The 20,809-nt window shown below is 38.0% G+C and overlaps 1 protein-coding gene across 5 annotated transcripts in view; it reads left to right on the top strand.

The window, feature by feature from the left end:
• The window catches only part of UBE2W (ubiquitin conjugating enzyme E2 W), an 84,787-nt gene that overhangs the window by 20,187 nt on the left and 43,791 nt on the right, over positions 1-20,809 (top strand). For 3 of the 5 annotated variants that reach the window (XM_077942309.1, XM_015145506.3, NM_001266510.1), the window contains one exon: positions 20,037-20,128. In XM_077942309.1, the coding sequence (XP_077798435.1) occupies positions 20,037-20,128 (92 nt within the window). Of the gene's footprint in view, positions 1-19,290; positions 19,476-20,036; positions 20,129-20,809 lie in introns of all 5 variants that reach the window. The other 2 variants (XM_015145507.3, XM_077942310.1) reach the window with 1 other exon arrangement.

Here is a 20,809-nt window from a genome sequence, read left to right as displayed (position 1 = left end):
GTGTGTGCTTAGAGAAGATGGGAGTATTTTGGTATAGGGAGCTTGTGTTTGATTCTTTTAGATGTTGCAGAGGACAGAACATCTGTTAATGTCTATGAAATACAGATTGGGTTTCTGAAACATAGTTACAGCTTTTGCATGCTGACAGAGCTTTACTTCAGATTCTTCTAATTTACAGTTAACCCTTGAACAACAGGAAGCCAACAACCTGTGCAGTCAAAAATCCATATATAACTTTACTTCCCAAAAACTTAAGTACTAATAGCTTACTGTTAACTGGAAACCTAACCTATAAGATAAACAGTCGATTAACACATATTTTGTGTGATATATGTATTATATACTCTATTCTTACAATAAAGTAAGAGAAAAAATGTTATTAAGAAAATCATGAAGGAAAATATATTTACTATTCATTAAGTGCTCTGTCACCCAGGCTGGAGTACAGTGGCATGATCTCAGCTCACTGCAGCCTCTGCCTCCTGGGTTCAAGTGATTCTCCTGCTTCAGCTGGTATTACAGACTCGCGCCACTACGCCCAGCTGATTGTTGTTGTATTTTTAGTAGAGATGAGGTTTTACCATGTTGGCCAGGCTGGTCTCAAACTCTGGGCTTCAAGTGATCCCCCTGCCTCAGCCTCCCACAGTGCTGGGATTACAGGCGTGGGCCACCATTCCCAGCTAGTCACAAAAATCTTTATCCTTGTTATAGGCTGAGAAGAGGAAGAGGAGGGTTTGGTCTTGCTGTCTCAGGAGTGACAAAGGCAGAAGAAAATCCATGTATAAGTGGACCTGTGCAGTTCAAACCTGTGTTGTTGAGGGTCAGCTGTACTTGAGGAAATTGCTCAGTTTAGAAGACTCTCACCAAAAAGAAAACAAAAAAACCACCACACACACACACAAACACAAACCCTCCAATGATAGGGAAGATTGGTTCAGTCCTTGCAAGCCTTGCAAGTTTGTGATGAAAATGATACAAGTAACAGAAAGTTAAGACAGTTAATGGTGATGGCTTGGAAAGGATTACCTATGATCCTAAAAAGTAAAAATAGTGTTAAAAGGTACTAGCTGCTGCTTTTTTTCAGCACCTTTTCTAACATTGACTTTTTTTTTTTTTTTTGTATCTGCTTATGACTGAAGTCAGAGTTTTCTTTTAAAAATGTGTCACATTTTAAAATTATTTTAAATCTTCATGAACTGGCAACAGTTAATATACTGAATTTTAAAAAATTCAGCTACTGTAGTTTTCATAATTGAAAATGATTGAAAGTTAAACTGATAATTTCTTGAATTGGCAACATAGGATGCCAAAATTGATTTTATAAATCAGTATTTGTACTTTTCATATTTCTTAATTCCTTCTTAGAATGAAACTTGTTATAAATACATTTTACGTTCTTTTTTTTTTTTTTTTTTCATTGAGATGAAGTCTTGCTCTATCACCCAGGCGGTAGTGCAGTGGCGCAGTCTTGGCTCACTGCAGCCTCCACCTCCGGGGTTCAAGCAATTCTCCTGCCTCAGCCTCCTGAGTAGCTGGGACTACAGGCGCGTACCACCACACCCGGCTAATTTTTGTGTTTTTAGTAGAGACTGGGTCTCACCATGTTGGCCAGACTGGTCTCAAACTCCTGACCTCAGGTGATCCACCCACCTCGGCCTCCCAAAGTGCTGGGATTACAGGTTTGTGAGCCACCATGCCTTGCCTAACTTTTGGATTTTTAGTAGAGATGGTTCTCACCATGTTGGCCAGCCTGGTCTCCAAACTCCTGACCTTGTGATCTGCCCGTCTCGGCCTCCTAAAGTGCTGGGATTACAGGCGTGAGCCACTGTGCCCAGCCCAAAAGTTGTTTTTAAGAAGGCTTAGAAGATTGAACTTGCTCTTTATCAAAATACTGGTCTTACATACTTGCAGTCTTTTGTAATACATTATTATATTTTGGAACACATACACTGAAACTATTCTAGTGAAAAAAGTTGGTATTTTTATTTTGGTCAGTTCTCTGTATATGAGATACTTTGTTATCTACCTTAAGTGCCAGGGTTTAAACATTTTTGCTGTATTTTTCAGCTTAGAAAATCTTCCTATAAGAATTAAATGTGATTTTTTTTTCCTACTTGTTAATGACTCTGACCAGCATTATAGAAGTTTCCACCTAGTATGTCAGGAGAAAGAATTGATAAAATCCCTAAAATCACAGTATAGTGTACTTGAGCATACTAAAGAAGAAAACAAATCACTCTCTTCCTTGAATTAAAAAGTTGCCCAAACTGTCTTGTGTTATGTGTATATTTGGACTTGACAAAGTAACTATCCTGGAACCATAAAGTTAGTAGTTCATTTTAAGATTTTAGGCTGGGCATGGTGGCTCACGTCTATTATCCCAGCACTTTGGGAAGCCAAGGTGGGCGGATCACTTGAGGCCACGAGTTTGAGACCAGTCTGGCCAACATGGCAAAACCCCCTTTCTACTAAAAATATAAAAATGAACCAGGCGTGGTGGCATGTGCCAATAGTCCCAGCTACTTGGGAGGCTGAGGCACAAGAATGAATTGAACCCGGGAGGTGGAGACTGCAGTGAGCCAAGATCACACCACTGCACTCCAGTCTGGGCGATAGAGCAAGACCCTGTCTCAAAAAAAAAAAAAAATTATTCCTGCTGATGGAAATCTTCTGTGTAAATAGCGCTTAGAAATGCTTAAGTGTGGCTGGGTGCAGTGGCTCATGCCTGTAATCTCAGCATTTTGGGAGGCCAGGGCGGACAGATCACTTGAGGTCAGGAGTTCAAGACCAGACCAACGAGACCCTGTCTCTACTAAAAATACAAAAATTAGCCAGGCCTGGTGGTGCACGCCTGTAATCCCAGCTACTGGGGAGGCTGAGGCAAGAGAATTGCTTGAACCTGTGAGGTGGAGATTGCAGTGAGCCAAGATCACACTACTGCATTCCAGCCTGGGCGACAGAGCAAGGCTCCATCTCAAAAAAAAAAAAAAATGCATAAGTGTATATAATTTGTCTATGTTTAAGTGGTTAAAAGTAGAAAGTGGGGAGGAGGGAATTGTTTATACCGAATAGCATTTTGTACAATGTTAAATTGAAAATGGTAATAGGACAAGATGCAAGGTAATGATGACATGAGTTTTAACCTATTTGTTATCAAAATGGTAATTTGTTTATTTGGTTGACTGAAACAGTTTGTACTGAAGCCAAATTTATTTTATTAGTTTTTTGGAACATTTTAAACCATTATAGTTGTTTAGGGATACGGATATATGGAAATAACACTAGCATTAGACGAAGATAATATAGAAAAGTACTAAAAACATAATGTGAATATAAACTAGATATAAAACTATAGAAAAGTAATTACAGATACATGATTGAATTAGGCTGAACAATATGTATAAAGGCTCCTAATATAGCTTTAACTTGTGAAAATGAGTAGAATAACCTAGGTTCTGGGATTTTTAAAAGGAACTTTAGAAATCATTTAATAAGTAATGATTTAATTAATAATTAAATGATTTTTTAAGTCCAGAAAGTAACACAACTTTCATACCTACACACTTACAGACCATATTATACAGCACTGTTTACAGTCAAGAAATGTGAACAGGGCTGGGTGCATCGGCTTACGCCTATAATCCTAGCATTTTGGGAGGCCAAGGTGGGTGGATTACTTGAGGTCAGAAGTTTGAGACCAGCCTGGTCAACACAGTGAAACTCCGTCTCTACCAAAAAATACAAAAAAATTTAGCTGGGTGTGGTGGCATGTGTCTGTAAGCCCAGCTACTTGGGAGGCTGAGGCAGGACAATTGCTTGAACCCGGGAGGTGGAGGTTGCAGTGAGCCAAGATCGCGCCACTGCACTCCAGCATGGGTGACAGTGAGACCTTGTCTCAAAAAAAATAAATATGAAGATGAAGTATCAAATTCATAACTGCATAAAATTTCATAATCACCTTCTGTTGCTATTGCTGTGAGCTCAAGTGTTGGGAATATCTGCCTAACATGCTGTATGACCCTCTGCATGAGCAGTTTGTCTCACCTTTAAATTGCCTATTGCAGTAAAAAGTGATCTGTCACTATTCTAGTGTATTTTTCATTGTGTTTTAGTGCAGTACCGCAAACTTTGAATCAAACACCATGGAATCCATACAAAATGCCACTAGTGATGCTGGAAGTACCCCAAAGAAGCAGAGAAAAGTCATGACATTACCATAAACAGTTGAACTGCTTGATATGTACTGTAGATTTACAGTTGTGGTTGCCTACCATTTCAGATAGATTATTCCTCTTATAAACAGATGACATAAATTTATGGGATTGATAAATACAGCATAGTGCTGTAAATGTATTTTCTCTTCCTTAATGATTTTCTTAACATTTTATTTTCTCTAGCTTACTTTATTGTAAGAACACAGTATATAATATACACAACATGTTAATTGACTTTATGTAACTGATAAATAACGTAAGACTTCTGGTCAACAGGTTTATTAGTAGCTGAGTTTTGGGGGAGTCAGAAGTTACATGTGGATTTTCGACTGGGGCTTGGTTCCCCAACTCCCAAATTATTCAGCGGTTAACTGTATTTGTAATTCATACTTTTCAGAGAACTCTACTTGACAGAAGAAAACTATTCTCAGAGAATCTATGGTACCAATTGTATCCATCTGAGATGAGTTTATTAGAAAACTAGATTTTATGTTCACTGGAAAATATTGACCTCAGCAATAAAAATGACAATGACAATGCAGTACATCTTTTCTAAAAAATACATTTATTAGAAGAATGTTCTAACAGTAATGCTCGTTATATTACAAATCGCCAGATGTTTATTCTTTTGAGACTAAATCTATTAGAAGGAAAGATCTAACCTAGATATCTTTTTAATTCATAGAACTGAAAAGCTCTACCTTTCGGTGTAGAGAGTTGAGCATCAATATTTATTCTAACAATATGCCATGATCTACTTAGCTATGTACCTGTTGTTTCCTTTTCTTTCTTCTTTTTTTTTTTTTTTTTACTCCGAGGCATTTGTATTGCCTCCCCTAATTTTATGGTATTCTTTAGTATAAATTTTTGAGAATGGTGTTACTAAGTCATAGAATCAATATTTTTCTTTCTTTTTTGAGACAGGGTCTCATGCTGTCACCCATGCTGGAGTGCAGTGGCACAGTCAGGGCTCGCTACAGCTTTGACCTTTCAGGCAGAAGTGATCCTCCCGGAGTCCTCAGCCTCCTGAGTAGCTGGGACTACAAGCGTGCACCACCATGCCCAGCTAATTTTTTATTTTTTGTAGAGATGGGGGTCTTACTGTGTTGCCATAGATGGCCTTGAACTCCTAGACTCAAGCGATCTTCTCACCTTGGCCTCCCAAAATGCTGGGATTACAGGCATGACCCACCATGCCGACTTTATTTACTTTATAAGAAAGTTGGTTACGGTAAACTGTTTTAGTATCATCTTTTATTGCTTTTTATTTCCCATTTAATTTTTTTCCTTATTGTCATCTATGAATATTAACACTACTTTAATATGTTTATTTGGAACTTTAAGCTTGAAAATAGTTGTATCTTCCAGCCCATTTCATTGTATTCTTTCAATAACAATCTGAGGTATTTAATTATGAAGATACTAAGGTACACATCGTTACTTATCCAAAGTTGCATGTATTATGCACTCCTACAAATCAGAGATTAAGTTTCCAGTTAAATATATCTTGATGGGCCAGGTGCAATGGTTCACACCTCTAATCCCAGTGCATTTTGAGGCTGAGGCAGGAGGATCGCTTAAGGCCAGGAGTTAAATTCCAAACCTGGGCAGTATAGATCCTGTCTCTATAAAAAATAAACTAGCTGGGCATGGCGGCACACACCTGTAGCCCAGCTACTCAAGAGGCTGAGGCGGGAGCATTGTAGGGAGCTATGATTGTGCCACTGTGTTCCATCCTGGGCAACTAAGACTTTGCCAAATAAATAATCAGTCTAACCAACTATTTTATCTTTCTTGTCAGGCTGCTATACCTCAATGCCTTAGACTGAGTAATTATAAACAACAGAAATTTAGTCCTCTCAGTTCTGGAGGCTGGGAAGTCCAAGATCCAGGGTGCTAGCAGATTCAGTAGTCCAGAATGACACCTTCTGACTGTGTCCTCAGGTGGCAGCAAGGCAAATTAACTCTCTCCCTTCTTATAGGCACTAATCCCATTCACCAGTTTTCCACCCTCATGACCTAGTCACCTTCCCTCAAAGGCTCCACCTCTTAATTCCAGTACCTTGGGAATTAGATTTCAGCATATGAATTTTGGAGGGATGTAAATGTTCAGACCATAGAATATCCCGTACAGCACCTAACTTACAGTCTTAAAGTTTGCATTTTGCTTACATTTTGAAGAAATACATGACATGACATACCCTAGTATACTAACACGTAGTTTACATAGTTCTTTTGTGAGATTTGTAGTTCAATTTGTTGGTGAAACCAAACTTCCCACCTTTTGAAGGTGGCATTATTGGTCATTTTATTCAGCATATTTAATACTTTGTGCTAGACCCTGGCTACAGATTTTTTACCACATAACATGCTTTATGACATTTATGTAACTCTTAATTTGTATATATACATATCAGAATCTTTGAAGGTAGCTTAGCCTGCCGAAACCTGGAAGGTAAAAAAATTTGAATTGCGTTTTTACAAGAAAAAAAAATTTATTCTTCCAAAGTAAAATAAAAACAGTTGGCTTAAATGAAACCATTAACTCTGTCAGGCTTAGTGCTAATTACTGCTTTTCATCTATGGCATGAAATGCAGGGATCAATGAGAGAAAGATACAGAACTGTATTTTACTTCATTCTGAGTCAAGGTTTTCAGAAAACAAATATTTCATCTGGAGTGTTCATTTCCTGAATACTAGACACATAACTTCTGAACTAGCTTGAGAAATTAAAATTTGATTCTGGGATTGTAAACTCTTCCCCTTGGAGCCAAGCAGGTTTAAGGTACATGTACATACATTGGATTCATGGTAGAGAGCATACCCACCCTAAAGAGAGCAGCTCTATTTAAAGGGAATAGTCATTGTTCAGTTCTGACTGGTTCTGTTGTTTTGTTCTGTCAATCTGAATGTTCACAGAAACCTTGAACTGGTCAGGTCCAAAACTAATCTTAATCTCAGCTGCCTCCAACCCTTCATAAACAGAGCAGCAACCTGTATTGCTCCTCTTTCCTCTCCCCTCCCTCTCCCTTCTTGTTTCTCCCCATCTCTCCTTTTTCCTTCCCCCTTCCTTTTTATCTTCCCCTTCCTCCACCTTTTCTTTTCTTTTTTTTTTAAAAAAAAAAAAAAAAAAAAAAAAAAAAAAGACCAGGTCTTACTGTGTCACCCAGGCTGGTCTTGAACTCCTGCCTCAGCCTCTCAAGTACTTGGGATTATAGGCCAAGAAGTCACCATGCCTGGCTTCTTCCTGTATTTCTTTTATAGTTAGAACACTGTCATCGATCCAGACTAATACTCTGGAGTCAGCCTCATTTCTTCTCTTTCTTACTTTCCACATCCAGTTATCACCAAATCTAGTTCATTCTGCATCCTAATGAAGTCCTTTGATTCCTCTAGTTGTTCATTAGTAATGTCTCAACTCTAATTTTTTTTCTAGTAGTTTTCAGCCTGTCTTCAGTCTTAACTTCTCCAGTACATCTGCCACACTGTTGTCAGCATGATCATATTTTTATTTAAAAAAATATTTTACACGTTTATTGTTGAATATTAGAAAATACAGATTCGTGGAAAGAAAAATCACTGTCCCAAGGAGATCACTGGATGGTGAGATTAAGGGGTGATTTTAATTTTTAAAAATGTGTATTTTTTTCCTGTATAGATGTAACACCCGTTGAAAACACAATCCCTTGTAAAGGCTCTAATTCTGTACTCAGCATCTAGCTGATCTCTTCTTTCTCAGATATTTTACATGTGATTTATCACCACCTTTCTCTCACCTTTATCCTTCTCTTCAATATTTACATATGCAGAAGTTTCTCCTAACAAACACCTGCCTCCGCCTCAGTTCTGCTACCACCCTGTTGCTTTCTTTCTCTTCACATATGTAAGAGTGTCCAAAAAAAAGATAATGAAACATGCATACAGAAGAATTTAAAAATCATAGGTGAGGCTGGGCATGGTGTCTCACACCTATAATCTCAGCACTTTGGGAGGCTGAGGTGGAAGGATCGCTTGAGCCCAGGAGTTCAAGACCAGCCTGCGCAACGTGGCGCAACCCTGTCTCTACAAAAATTAGCAGGGTTTGGTGGTAGGTGCCTATGTTTCCAGCTACTTGGGAGGCTGAGGTGGGAAGATTACCTGAGCCCAGGAAGCAGAGGTTGCATTAAGCCGAGATTGCGCCACTGTACTCCAGCCTAGGCAACAGAGTGAGACCCTATCTCAAAAAAAAGTTAAGTAAAAATATAAAAATGAAAATCATAGGTGAATATTTTAAAGAATATTTATGGCTGGGTGCGGTGGCTCAAGCCTGTAATCCTAGCACTTTGGGAGGCCGAGACGGGCGGATCACGAGGTCAGGAGATCGAGACCATCCTGGCTAACACGGTGAAACCCCGTCTCTACTAAAAAAAAAAAAAAAAAAAAAAAACTAGCCGGGCGTGGTGGCGGGCGCCTGTAGTCCCAGCTACTCGGGAGGCTGAGGCAGGAGAATGGCGTAAACCCGGGAGGCGGAGCTTGCAGTGAGCTGAGGTCTGGCCACTGCACTCCAGCCTGGGCGACACAGCAAGTCTCAAAAAAAGAAAAAAAAAAGAATATTTATAAAATACTCACATTGCTTAAGGAATAAAAGTTGCCATTATCTTTGAAGCCTCTTCTGTGGCCTGCTTTTTTTTTTTTTTTTTTTTTTTTTTTTTTTAAATGTCCCGCTGATTGTACCTCACTACTTCCCACAGTAAATTGCAGTCTTGGATTTTATGTTTGTGATCCTTTATTTTTCCTTATAGATTTACTTTAAACAATGTATTTTGTCTGTTTTTAAAGTTTAGATAAATGGACTCATACTGTTAGTAATTCTTTGTGACTTTTATCATTTCAAGATTAATCCATCTTTGTAGCAGTACGTTTGTAAGGCTAAGTAAGTAGTATTTCATGGTATAAACTATCACACTTGATCAGTTTTACTCCTGACGTGTTATGAACAGTCCTGCTTTAAATATTGTAACACATTTTCATGGTTTTCTTTTAGGGTATTGACCTACAAGTGCAAGTGCTAGGTTATGGCATGTCTGTTCCCATTTTACTAGATAATGCCGTACTGTTCCAAAGTAATTACATCAGTTTATGCTCTTACTGGTAGTACCTGAGTTCCAGGGATACCACATCCTCCCCAACACTTGACTTATTTTGGTGAAAGATACTTCTTACGTTTCTATTTTCTATTTCCTTAGCTAATAAGAATAATTGAGTATAATTGTATATGTTTTGGGGCCATTTGTGGCTCTTCTATTAAATGCCTATTCTTACCTTTTGACTGTTTTTCAATTTGGTTATCCTTTTGTTTGCTTTTTGGTCTGCTTGAGCTGTTACCGAGGTGTTAATAAAATCTTCTGTGAAGATAGACTTGTAGATTTTCCTTTGCTTATCTATTTTGAGTTTGTTATTAAGTGTATACAGGTTTTATGTTCATGGTGACTATATCATTATATAGTTATTCTCTATCTTTTATTATTTTTGACGTTAACATTTATTTCACTTGATACTAATATAACGATGCCAGCTTTGTTTCTTAAAACTTCTCCTAGTATCTTTTTTCTATCCTTTGACTCTGAACCTTTCTGTGCTCTTAACATTTTAGTAATATCTTTTAAAAAATCTCAAATAGCTATACTTTTTAACCAATCTAATATTCTTTACTGTTTACTAAAGAACAGTCCAATTTTTAATGAGTAACTGATATAATAGGATTTATTTCCTTCCTTTTAAGTGCTTTTCATTTGTCATTTCTTCCTATGTGTCTTTCCTTATTTTGAATTGATTTCTTTTTCTGTTTTCTCATTCTATTTTTTCCTACCTCTACTAGTTTGGAAGTTACGCACAATTTTTTTTTTTTTTTTTTTTTTTTTTTTTTGAGACGATGGAGTTTTGCTCTTGTTGCCCAAGCTGGAGTGCAATGGCGCGATCTCGGCTCACTACAATCTCCGCCTTCCAGGTTCAAGCAATTCTCCTGTCTCAGCCTCCCAAGTAGTTGAGATTACAGGCACCCGCCACCACGCCCAGCTGATTTTTGTATTTTTAGTAGAGTCAGGGTTTCACCAAGTTGGCCAGGCTGGTCTCGAACTCCTAACCTCAGGTGATCCACCTGCCTTGGCCTCCCAAAGTGCTGGGATTACATGTGTGAGCCACCGCTCCTGGCCTACAATTTTTTTTAGATGTTACTTTAGCTGTTTTTTTGCATTTATTTTACTGTTATTTTTTATTGAAAGTTTTTGTTATGAAAAATCTCAAGCATACAGAAAAGTAGAAACAGTGTGACACCACTGTAGCTTTTGTGTAGATTCAACAATTAATATTTTCCATATTTGCTTTTTCTTTGTTGTTTAATACACTTTTTTTTTGCTTTTGTGGACAGCTTTATTGAGAAATAATTCACATAACATACTCATCCATTTAAAATGACTTTTAATATATTTGTGGAGTTGTGCAACTATCACCACAGTCAATTTTAGATCAGTTTGATAAATGTTTTTACTGAAATACAACAAACAGGGGTGTGCACAAATCTACATGTAAAGTTCATATATTCACAAAGTGAATACACCTTTGTAATCACCATACATAAAAAAATAGAATGGTAGCTCCACCTTGGAAGCCTCCCTTATGTCCATTCCTAAGCACTACTTCCTCTCTCTCCTAAAGGTAATCACATCCTGATTTCTTTTTTGTTTTTCTTTTGAGACAGGATCTCACTCTGTCACCCCTGTTGGTGTGCAGTGGTGAGATCACGGCTCACGGCAGCCTCCAATTCCTAGGCTCAGGTGTTCCTCCCACCTTAGTCTCCTGTCTCCTGAGTAATTGAGACCATAGGCACACACCACCATACCTGGCTAATTTTTTTATTATTTGTAGAAACATGGTCTCCCTATGTTGCCCAGGCTATTTTCAAACTCCTGTATATTGTAAGTATTCACATATTTTAGTGCTGAGTACTAATGTGTTTGGTGGTGTGCTGCTTTATAAACTTTTTTTTAAAATCTAAAACATTTTTAATTTTGAAACACATCTGCCCCAAGAGTTTTTTCTTTTTCTTTTTTTTTTTTTTTGAGATGGAGTTTCACTCTTGTTGCCCAGGCTGGAGTGCAGTGGCGCAATATTGGCTCACTGCAACCTCTGCTTCCCGGATTCAAACGATTCTCCTGCCTCAGCCTCCTGAGTAGCTGGGGCTACAGGCATGCGCCACCACACCCGGCTAATTTTGTGTTTTTAGTAGAGATGAGGTTTCACCATGTTAGTCATGCTGGTCTCGAACTCCTGACCTCAGGTGATCCACCCATCTCAGCCTCACAAAGTGCTGGGATTATAGGTGTGAGCCACTGTGCCCAGCCAAGAGTTGTTTCATAAGGAACTGTGGGCCTGTATTGTTTTGTTCAGTGTTTAGATGTACATACTTTTTTAAGTGTCTGCTCACCATTCTTTCATCTCAGATCTGTCCCTTGGGATCATTTTCCAGAAGGAATTCAGGGTTTATTCTTTTGTTGGTTACTGTTGGTAGTAAACTGTTTTGTCTGCACATATCTTTATTTCATCCATTTTTTTTTTAAACTTAGTTTTGTTTGGTATAGGAGTTGAAATTGGCGGTTAGTTTTACTTACATAAAATATATTTTTACTGATTTCTAGTGCTGACATCATTGTTCTTAAAGTGGTAGCCTTCTTGTTTCTGTAACTTTGTAGGTAATCTATCTTTTGTCTATGGCATTAGAATTAGCTCTTTTTAATTGGTGTTTTATGCTTTGACAGTGATGTTTAAGTTTGGATGTCTTCTGTTTATGCTGCTTAGATTTAATTGGGCTTCATTGACCTGAAGGCTGATGTCTTTAACAATTCTGGGAGATTCTCAGGCATTATTATTATTGTTGTTATTGTTATATTTTTTGAGATGGAGTCTTGCTCTGATGCCAGACTGGAGTGCAGTTGCGTGATCTTGACTCACTGCAACCTCCGCCTCCCAGGTTCAAGCGATTCGCCTGCCTCAGCCTTCAGAATAGCTGGGACTACAGGCACGCACCACTATGCATTATTATTTAAGAAACATTTATAGAAAATGTTGCTTTCTGTTCTCTAATTTTTTTTTTTTTTTTGGTCTCTGTACCTTTCTTTCATGTTTTCATTATCTATTTCTCTGAGTTATATCCTGGATAATTTCTTCATACCATCTTCCTCAGCAGAAATTCTTTCTTCACCTGTGGTTAGTTTCTTTACCCATTGAGGTTTTCCTTTTTTTGTTTTAAAGAGACAGGGTCTCTTTTTCTGTCACCCAGGCTGGAGTGCAGTGGCTAGATCATAGCTCACTATAACCTAAACTCCTGGGCTCAAGAAATCTTCCTGCCTCGGTTTCCTGAGTAGCTAGGACGACAGGCGTATACTACCACCATGCCTGGCTAATTTTTAATTTTTTTATAGAGATGTGGTCTTGCGGTGTTGCCCAGGTTGGTATTATACACCTGGTTGCAACTGATCTTCCTGCCTTGGCCTCCCAAAGTGTTTGGATTACAGGCGCAAGCCATTGTGCTGGGTCAAAAAACTTTTATTTAGATGTAATTTACATGCCATAAAATAGTCCCATTTCTACACTCAATAATTTTAATTTACTTACTCTGTTGTGCAACCATACCCATAATTTAACTTTAGAAATCTTTATCATGCCCAAAAAGCAACCTTTGTGTCCATAAGTAGTCACTCTCCATCACCCCGTTCTCCTTTCCCAGCCCCTGGCAACCACCAGCTTACCTTCCGTCTCTATAGATTTGCCTATTATGGACATTTCATATCAGTGGAATCATACAACATGTGGTCTTTTGTGACTGGCTTCATTCAAAAACATAATGTTTTTGAGGTTCATTTGTGTTGTAAAATGCGTCAGCACTTCATTCTTTTTGAAGGCGAAATAATATTCCATTGCATGGTTGTAACATTTTTTTCATCCATTCTTCAGTTAGTGGGCATTTGGGTTGTTTTTTGGCATTATGAATAATGCTGCTATGAATGTTTGTGTATATGTTTTTGTGTGAATGTGTTATCGTCATCCATTGAGTTTAGTTTATTTTTTAATTATACAGAAAATATACTTCTACATTTTTGTAAAAGAGCCAAATAATATAAAGAAAGGTATGTAGTGCATACAGTATGTCCTCTTTCTCCACTGCCTTTTCCAACTGTAAAATAATTGAGTGTGCTTTTTTTTTGGTCTTTTGTATGCATTTATATATTTGTGTAATTACACCTCTTTTATTTTAAGATAAAATACATGTATTTTTGAGGCTTGCTTTTTCTTTATTTCAGTATGTTTTGGAGTTCTTTATTTTTTTGTTAGTACTCAGGTCCATGTCATTCTTAACTGTTGCATAGTCTTAGTTTGCTATGCCATAATTTGTGTAATTTACCTATTGATATATATTTCTAGATGTTTTACAGCAAAACTATTTTATATGTATCTTTCTGCGATTCTGAGTAGTGAAATTGTTGCCTCAAAGGATAGAATTTGGATTTCTCCAGGATTTATGTTTGTATTTGTTTCTGCCAGTTACTTTGAGGCCACCACTTCCTGGACTACTTTTGATTAAATTCTTGCTTAATGTTCTCAGGTAGCAGGAATTCAGGCTATGAATCCATGTGGGTTGAGGTTATGAAATTTCAGGGGAGAATTTTTTTCTTCCTTCACCCATTGCTAAGTTTAAAGTAGGCAAATATCATTGTTGTCTCTTGCCCTTTTTCTTGTTGACCTTTACATTGAGGGATCATAGTTTCAGGTAACTCCTCTGTTAGCATCTTCACTTTGGTTTTGCTATTGGGTTTGTTTGAAATCTCCATGGCAAAATCCAGTCCTAATCCTTACATTTCAGAGCTCCTGCGTTCACTTTGTCTTTGTTTTCTCTGTAATTATCCAGGGTATATTCTCTGCCATTGTGCTGGAAAAGAAAGTCTGGTTAGTCCTTGAAACATATTCTTCCTTGGCTTTCTGCATACCACAGTCCTGGTTTTTCTCCGCTCACCACTCTTCTTTTGGACACTACTGTACTCTGAAAGCATGGAGAAATTATTGGCACATTTGTCTCCTTTTGTGGGCTGCGGGCTCTTACTAGCAGAAATCATTAAGTCCTGACACTTTTTGCATTTCCGTCAGGCTTTTGAATGAATACCTCCATTGCATTCTCTTTCCTGAAAGGGAAAACAGTTTCATTAAGTAACTGTTAGAAATGTCATCAGAATTCAGTAGGAGGGAAAATGCTTCCTTGCTCTGCATGAGTTTAGTTCTGTTTAAAAAAAAAAAAAGTAAAACTAATTTGTTGCCTCACATTTCCCTCTGAAAGGAGAAATGGCCACTGTTAGAATTGTTTAATGTTGTTAGGGAAAAATAATATCTACTTATTAGTGCACTGCTATTAATATTAACGTGTATGGTATTCCTTTTTTTTCCATCGTGCTCTCCTGTTTTTAACCTTCCATCTTTAGTTGGTTGTTAGATGAAATTGGAGAAAATGTTCTTGGTCATTTTATATACAGTTGTATTAGCAACCATTATCATATATTCCCACATTTTTAATGATTTTTCTTCACTTTGTATTTTTTCCTTCCCTGAATGTTTCCACCCTTTAGGATAGTTTCTCAAAGTGTCAAGTTGAGATAAAACTTTACAAAATGTGAGACCTGTATGCCTCACCTATCCCCTTAATTTGCTTTATTTTTCTTCAAATTTTAATATATCATGGAGTACAGTGGACTTACTACAGGGGTTGAGGAGAAAATTTATGTAACATCAAAAGGATGCTCAAGAGATTACCATACCCACTTTTCCCTGTGTTGCACTATCACCTCTCCAAGAATCACTGTGAAGGTTGCTTCACATCAAAGGTCAATCAGATGTTTGCATAGGACTGTGACCTTTGTAACATCACTTCAGCCTCTGATTGACTGCTTTCTGCAACTAATCAGACTGATTGTGGGCCACCACTTCATTACTTGAAGTGAACACCAAGTTGCCAGTGGGAAACCTCTAGAGGGTATTTGAACCCAAGAAGATTCTGTATCTGGGCACCCTTTACCATTATGTTCAGAAGACCAGGGATAATTATACCAATAAAGTGCTTTTTTAGTTTGCTTTTGTTTTCTTGTGTTTTGCTTGGTAGTTAAGCAGATTGATTCTCCTTTATGTTCTTGCTTCTTCTACTAAGAAGGGTTATTATTCTTGACTTAGTAAAGTTCTCAAGATCTGGAAGATTTCCGCAGCAGTGTTTCCCAAAATACAGTCCTTGAAACAAGGCTTGAGACGATCTACACTCAAAGGGTTCTATTATCTTTGGAAACCTCTTTTTTGTTGTTGGGAGTTTTTTGTTTATTTTATTTTATTGGGATGGAGTCTTGCCCTGTAGCCCAGGCTGCATGCATTCATGTGATCTAGGCTTACTGCAACCTCCGCCTCCCGGGTTCAAGCTATTCTTGTGCCTTAGCCTCCCGAGTAGCTGGGATTACAGGCGCATGCTACCACTCCTGGCTAATTTTTGTATTTGTGGTAGAGACGGGATTTTGCCATGTTGCCCAGACTGGACTTGAACTCCTGACCTCAGGCATTACGTGCTCATTGACCTCCCAAGGAATTACAGGCTTGAGCCACCGTGCCTGGCCTTGTTTAGTTTTATTAGAGACAAGTTCTTGCTGTGTTGTCCAGGCTGGCTCCAACTACTAGACTCAAACGATTCTCCTGCCTCAGCCCCTTGAGTAGCTGGGACTACAGGCATGCATCACTGTGCCCAGCTATTTTGGGGAACCTCTTTATGTCATCTTCCCTTTGGACAATCACTGTACAAGTTAGTATATGGAAAGTTTTGTTGAAGAAGCCAGTTCTTCTTTGTTTGACCCAATTTTTAAAAAAGTGTATGTGATCACAGAACCCTCATTTGTGAATATCAGTAGAAAATAATTAAAACCTTGTTTTAACATAGAAATTTGCTTAAATTTGTCTTTATTCAAAACAAATTAAGCAAATTTGAAGTCCATTACAGTGATTCACAACACAGTTTTCTATCTGTAGTGGTGTTGGATGGCTAAGCTAACTTTAAGTGTCATAAATTGAAGACCTAGAAACATTACTTACTGATAGTAATATTTCACTGTCCAGAAAAAAACAAACCAATTTTTAAGCAGAGAACCCTTAAGAAATGAACAGATATCCATACTCGTCGTCTTCACTTTGAGAAAAGACTTATGCTGGGTGCAGTGGGTGGTGCCTGTTGTCCCAGCTACTTGGAAAGCTGCGGCAGGAGTTCTGGACTGTAGTGCGCTATGCTGTTTGGGTGTCCGCGTGGAGTTCGGCATCAATATGGTGACCTCCCGGTAGCAAGGGACCACCAGGTATGTCTCAGGAGGACGGGTGAACGATCCAGGTCAGAAACAGAGCAGGTCAAATCTCCCATGCCAATCAGTAGTGGGATTGCACCTGTGTACTCCAGCCTGGGCAACATAATGAGACCCTGTCTCTGAAGAAAAAAAAAAAGTCATATTAAGAATCTTTATAATCTTGCATGCAATTTTAATAACATTATTTGGTTTTAAAATTTATAATCTTGCATGCAATTATAATATTTGGTTTTAAAATTCATAAATTAGGGACTACTGTGTTTTGGTTTTTTTTGTTTTTGCCTTTTGTACCCTGGAAAAGCATGTCCACTGATAACAAGGGAAGAGGTATACAATCAAAGCTGTACAAATAAGTATGCAAAATACATAGCCATTTTAGGATACCTAGTATGTAGGAAGAAAACCTTAACATATCTCAGATCATAATACGTTGTATTTTGATGTTCTACTATAAATGATGTTAACAATAACCTTGAAATATTAAACTATGTGCAGGTGATCCTATTTAAGAAAACGAATAGTAGATTATATATTAAAATTACTTCAAAAATTTTATAAAATCTTTTAAAAATTTTATTATTTTCTTTTCTTTTTTCTTCTGATTTCATTCTTGTCACAAAGCATAAAATTTTTGAAAGGCTTTTTGCATAAAGAGTTACTTTTAGAGTTTCCCTGGAAAGCTTGTCTGTGAAATGACATTTTTTAAGGATTATGGAGAACTATGGCTTTTTTTTTTTTTTTGACACGCAGTCTCACTGTGTCACCCAGGCTGGAGTACAGTGGTGCAATCTCAGCTCACTGCAACCTCTACCTCCCGGGTTCAAGCAATTCTTCTGCCTCCACCTCCTGAGTAGCTGGGACTACAGGCATGCGCCACCATGCCCGGCCAATTTTTTTAGTATTTTTAGTACAGACAGGGTTTCACCATGTCAGCCAGGCTGGTCTCGAACTCTTGACCTTGCGATCTGCCCACCTTGGCCTCCCAAAGTGCTGGGATTATAGTCGTGAACCACCGCGCCCAGCCGAACTATGGCTTTTATAATTAGAAAGTAGCAAAGGAAGCACTGCTAAAACTTTTAAGCACTTATAACTCAAGCTATTAAGACCTTACCCAAGTTGAGCATCCCCAATCTGAAATGTGAAATGCTCCGAAATCTGAAGCATTTTGAGTAGCAATGTGACACTCAAAGGTAATGTTCATTGGAGCATTTCAGATTCTGGCTTTTTAGATTTGGGATGCTCAGCCAGTAAATCCGAAACAGTTCTGGTCACAAGCAGTTCAGATAATGGCTACTCGACCTATAACCTCAATATAGAAGCTATGACGTCTTGATGTTAGATAGGTAACTGCCTATTCTTCGTAACTACTTTACAGCATCAGTGTTGAAATAATTTTTCCAGTGTGGAAGAAATCGATTTGTTTTGTGAACCAAAACTTCAAAGCTTTTTTTTTTTTTTTTTTTTTAATGTAAGATTAGCCATTATGCAAAACTTACTGGTCAAGCAGTTAATAAAATACACATATTCCATTGAAGAGTTTTGTACCTTTCAGTTTTTGTACATAACAAGGCAATTATAAACTCTGAAAGTTTCTTTGCTTCTTTTGATTGTGATTTTTTATTCTAATTTTTGTTTTATTTTTGAGACAGAATCTCACTGTAACTTAGGCTGTAGTGCAGTGGTACAACTATAGTTTACTGTAGCCTTGGCCTCCTGGACTCAAAAGATCCTCCTACCTTATCCTCTGAAGTAGCTGGTGCATGCCCCTACACCTGGCTAATTTTTTATTTTTTATTTTTTTGTAGAGAGAGAGTCTCACTATGTTACCCAGGCTGATCTCAAACTGCTGGGCTCAAGCAGTTTTCCCGCCTCTCCCTCCCAAAGTGCTGAGATTATATTCATGAGCCACTACATGCAGCCTACTTTCTTTCCTTCATAAATCTGCCAGTCTTTGGGAACTCATGTTAAAAATTCTAGAAGCTTTTCTAGCTGTAGTTTGAGCATCAGGCTGAACTTTCTCCTCTTTTGCAGTTTGCTTGTATTTTAAAAGCAAATCAGGACTGTACAGTGGCTCACACCTGTAATCTTTTGAGAGGTCAGGGTGGAAGGAGCACTTGAGGCCAGGAGTTTAAGACCAGCCTGTGCAACATAGTGAGACCCCGTCTCTACGAAAAAAAAAAAAAAAAAAAATTTAGCCAAGCGTGGTGTTGCACACCTGTAGTCCTAGCTACTCAGGAGACTCAGACAAAAGGATGGCTGGAGCCCAGAAGTTCCAGGCTGCAGTAAGCTAGGATTGTGCCACTGCATGCCTGCCCGAGTGATAGAATGAGGCCCTGTCTCTTAAAAAATAAACAACAACAAACCTAGTCAAACTTTAAGCAGCTACTGTAGCTGTTGTACTTGGTGAGATTGAAGATCCAGTCCTGGAGTTCCTGGAACATCAGAGGATGTGATTCTTCCAGAATCTTTTTGTTGAGCGAAGACTGCCTCTTTTTGACTTGTGACGAGGCCTTACTGGAAAGAAAGGTCATGTAGACCTCCTTTGCCTTTTCCTGCATCTGCTTATCTTGCATTAAAAAAAGAAATCTTTACATGCTAGCCAAAACAAAATATTTTCTTCATTGAATTTCTTTTTAAAAAATTTCCTAAATTTTGTCATGCCTTCTAGGTCTTCCACCGGATTATCCAGGAAAGCCACCCGTTTGGCGGTGCTCTTGAGGCGCTGGTGGCTGCTGCCAGAACTGCTATTACTGTCATGGATGTATTTACTGGTTTATAGGAAAGAATATTATAATGCATACAGATGAAGAGATGCGTCAGGGAAGGGATGTGGAGCTTCCATGTCCTTTCCAGGTGTGCCACCCTCCAGGAAACTCCACACGTTCAGCAGCCTGGAAGCTCTAGTGTTGGAATAGTTTGACAGTAGATTGTGAATTATAGGACAGGCTATTCAACTTTTGAGCAATATGTATATAGAATATATAAGGGGCTAGTAAAGAGAAAGGTATGAACATTTGGAGGAAATGTAATGATTTCAGATTGTAGAAGGATATTATCAAGGATAACTAGAAGGATGTTATGGTTTTTTTTTAAAAGTACAGGCCGAGTGTGGTAGCTCACACCTGTAATCTCAGCACTTTGGGAAGCTGAGGTTGGGAGAATTGCTTGAGGCCAGGTGTTCAGTATCAGCCCGAGCAGCGAAGTGAGACCCCCATCTCTACCAAAAAAAATTAGCTGGGCATTGTGGTGTGTGCCTGTAGTCTCAGGCTACTTGGGAGGCTGAGGTGGGAGGATTCCTTGAGCCCAGGAGTTTGAGGATGTGGTGAGCTGTGATCACACCACCGTACTCCAACCTGGGTGACACAGACCTAGTCTCAAAAAAAAGGACAAATTATTATTGATGTTCTTTTCTAGAAACGACTACAGAAAGAACTGTTGGCTTTGCAAAATGACCCACCTCCTGGGATGACCTTAAATGAAAAAAGTGTTCAAAATTCAATTACACAGTAAGTATTTAATTTTTAAAGTGCTCTTTCTTTTATTATCAATAATGTATGAATGTTCACCCACTTTTTAAAACTACAAAATTATTTTCACATTTCGTTTTATTCTCTTTCACCAAGAGGGAAATACAGTAAACAGATCTTATTCTATGCATTTATATATATAATCAATTTTGTTTTACTATGTTATAAACATTGTTGCATAATTTATAAAGCTGTTTTTAGACTATCTTTGGTACATTTTTTAAAAGTTTTAACTGAGTAGCACTGACTTTGTGATGTGATCCTCATCTATAATATTAAAGAACTGTTTGGTGTGAGGTTTTATCAAATTAAAAATATGTATCTATTTAGGCATATGAAGATAGTAATAGTCAAGAGGTATCCCATGCCCTAAAAACATTAATTACATCCTGTACAGAAGGGCAGCTAAGTGAAAGTGTGACTCTCAGCAGTCGTTTAATAATTTTGTTAGACAGTGGTAAATGTTCTGAAATCGTGGAGAAATCTAAAATAATTTATCCTCCACTTAGAAGAACCTCTAAAAAGAAAAGGAAAAGTAGCCAGTAAGATAAAAATTGACTATAAACCGGCTTGTAGGACAAATGAGCCAATTCATATATTTGGTGTAGTCTAGGTCCAGGGAGTAAAAATGACCAAAATTCATATAACTTACCCTTTCAG

The sequence above is a fragment of the Macaca mulatta genome, chromosome 8 (genome assembly GCF_049350105.2).
Source record: "Macaca mulatta isolate MMU2019108-1 chromosome 8, T2T-MMU8v2.0, whole genome shotgun sequence".
NCBI lineage: Eukaryota > Metazoa > Chordata > Mammalia > Primates > Cercopithecidae > Macaca > Macaca mulatta.
Note: the sequence above shows the minus strand (reverse complement) of the source record. Positions and strands in the feature narration are given on the sequence as shown.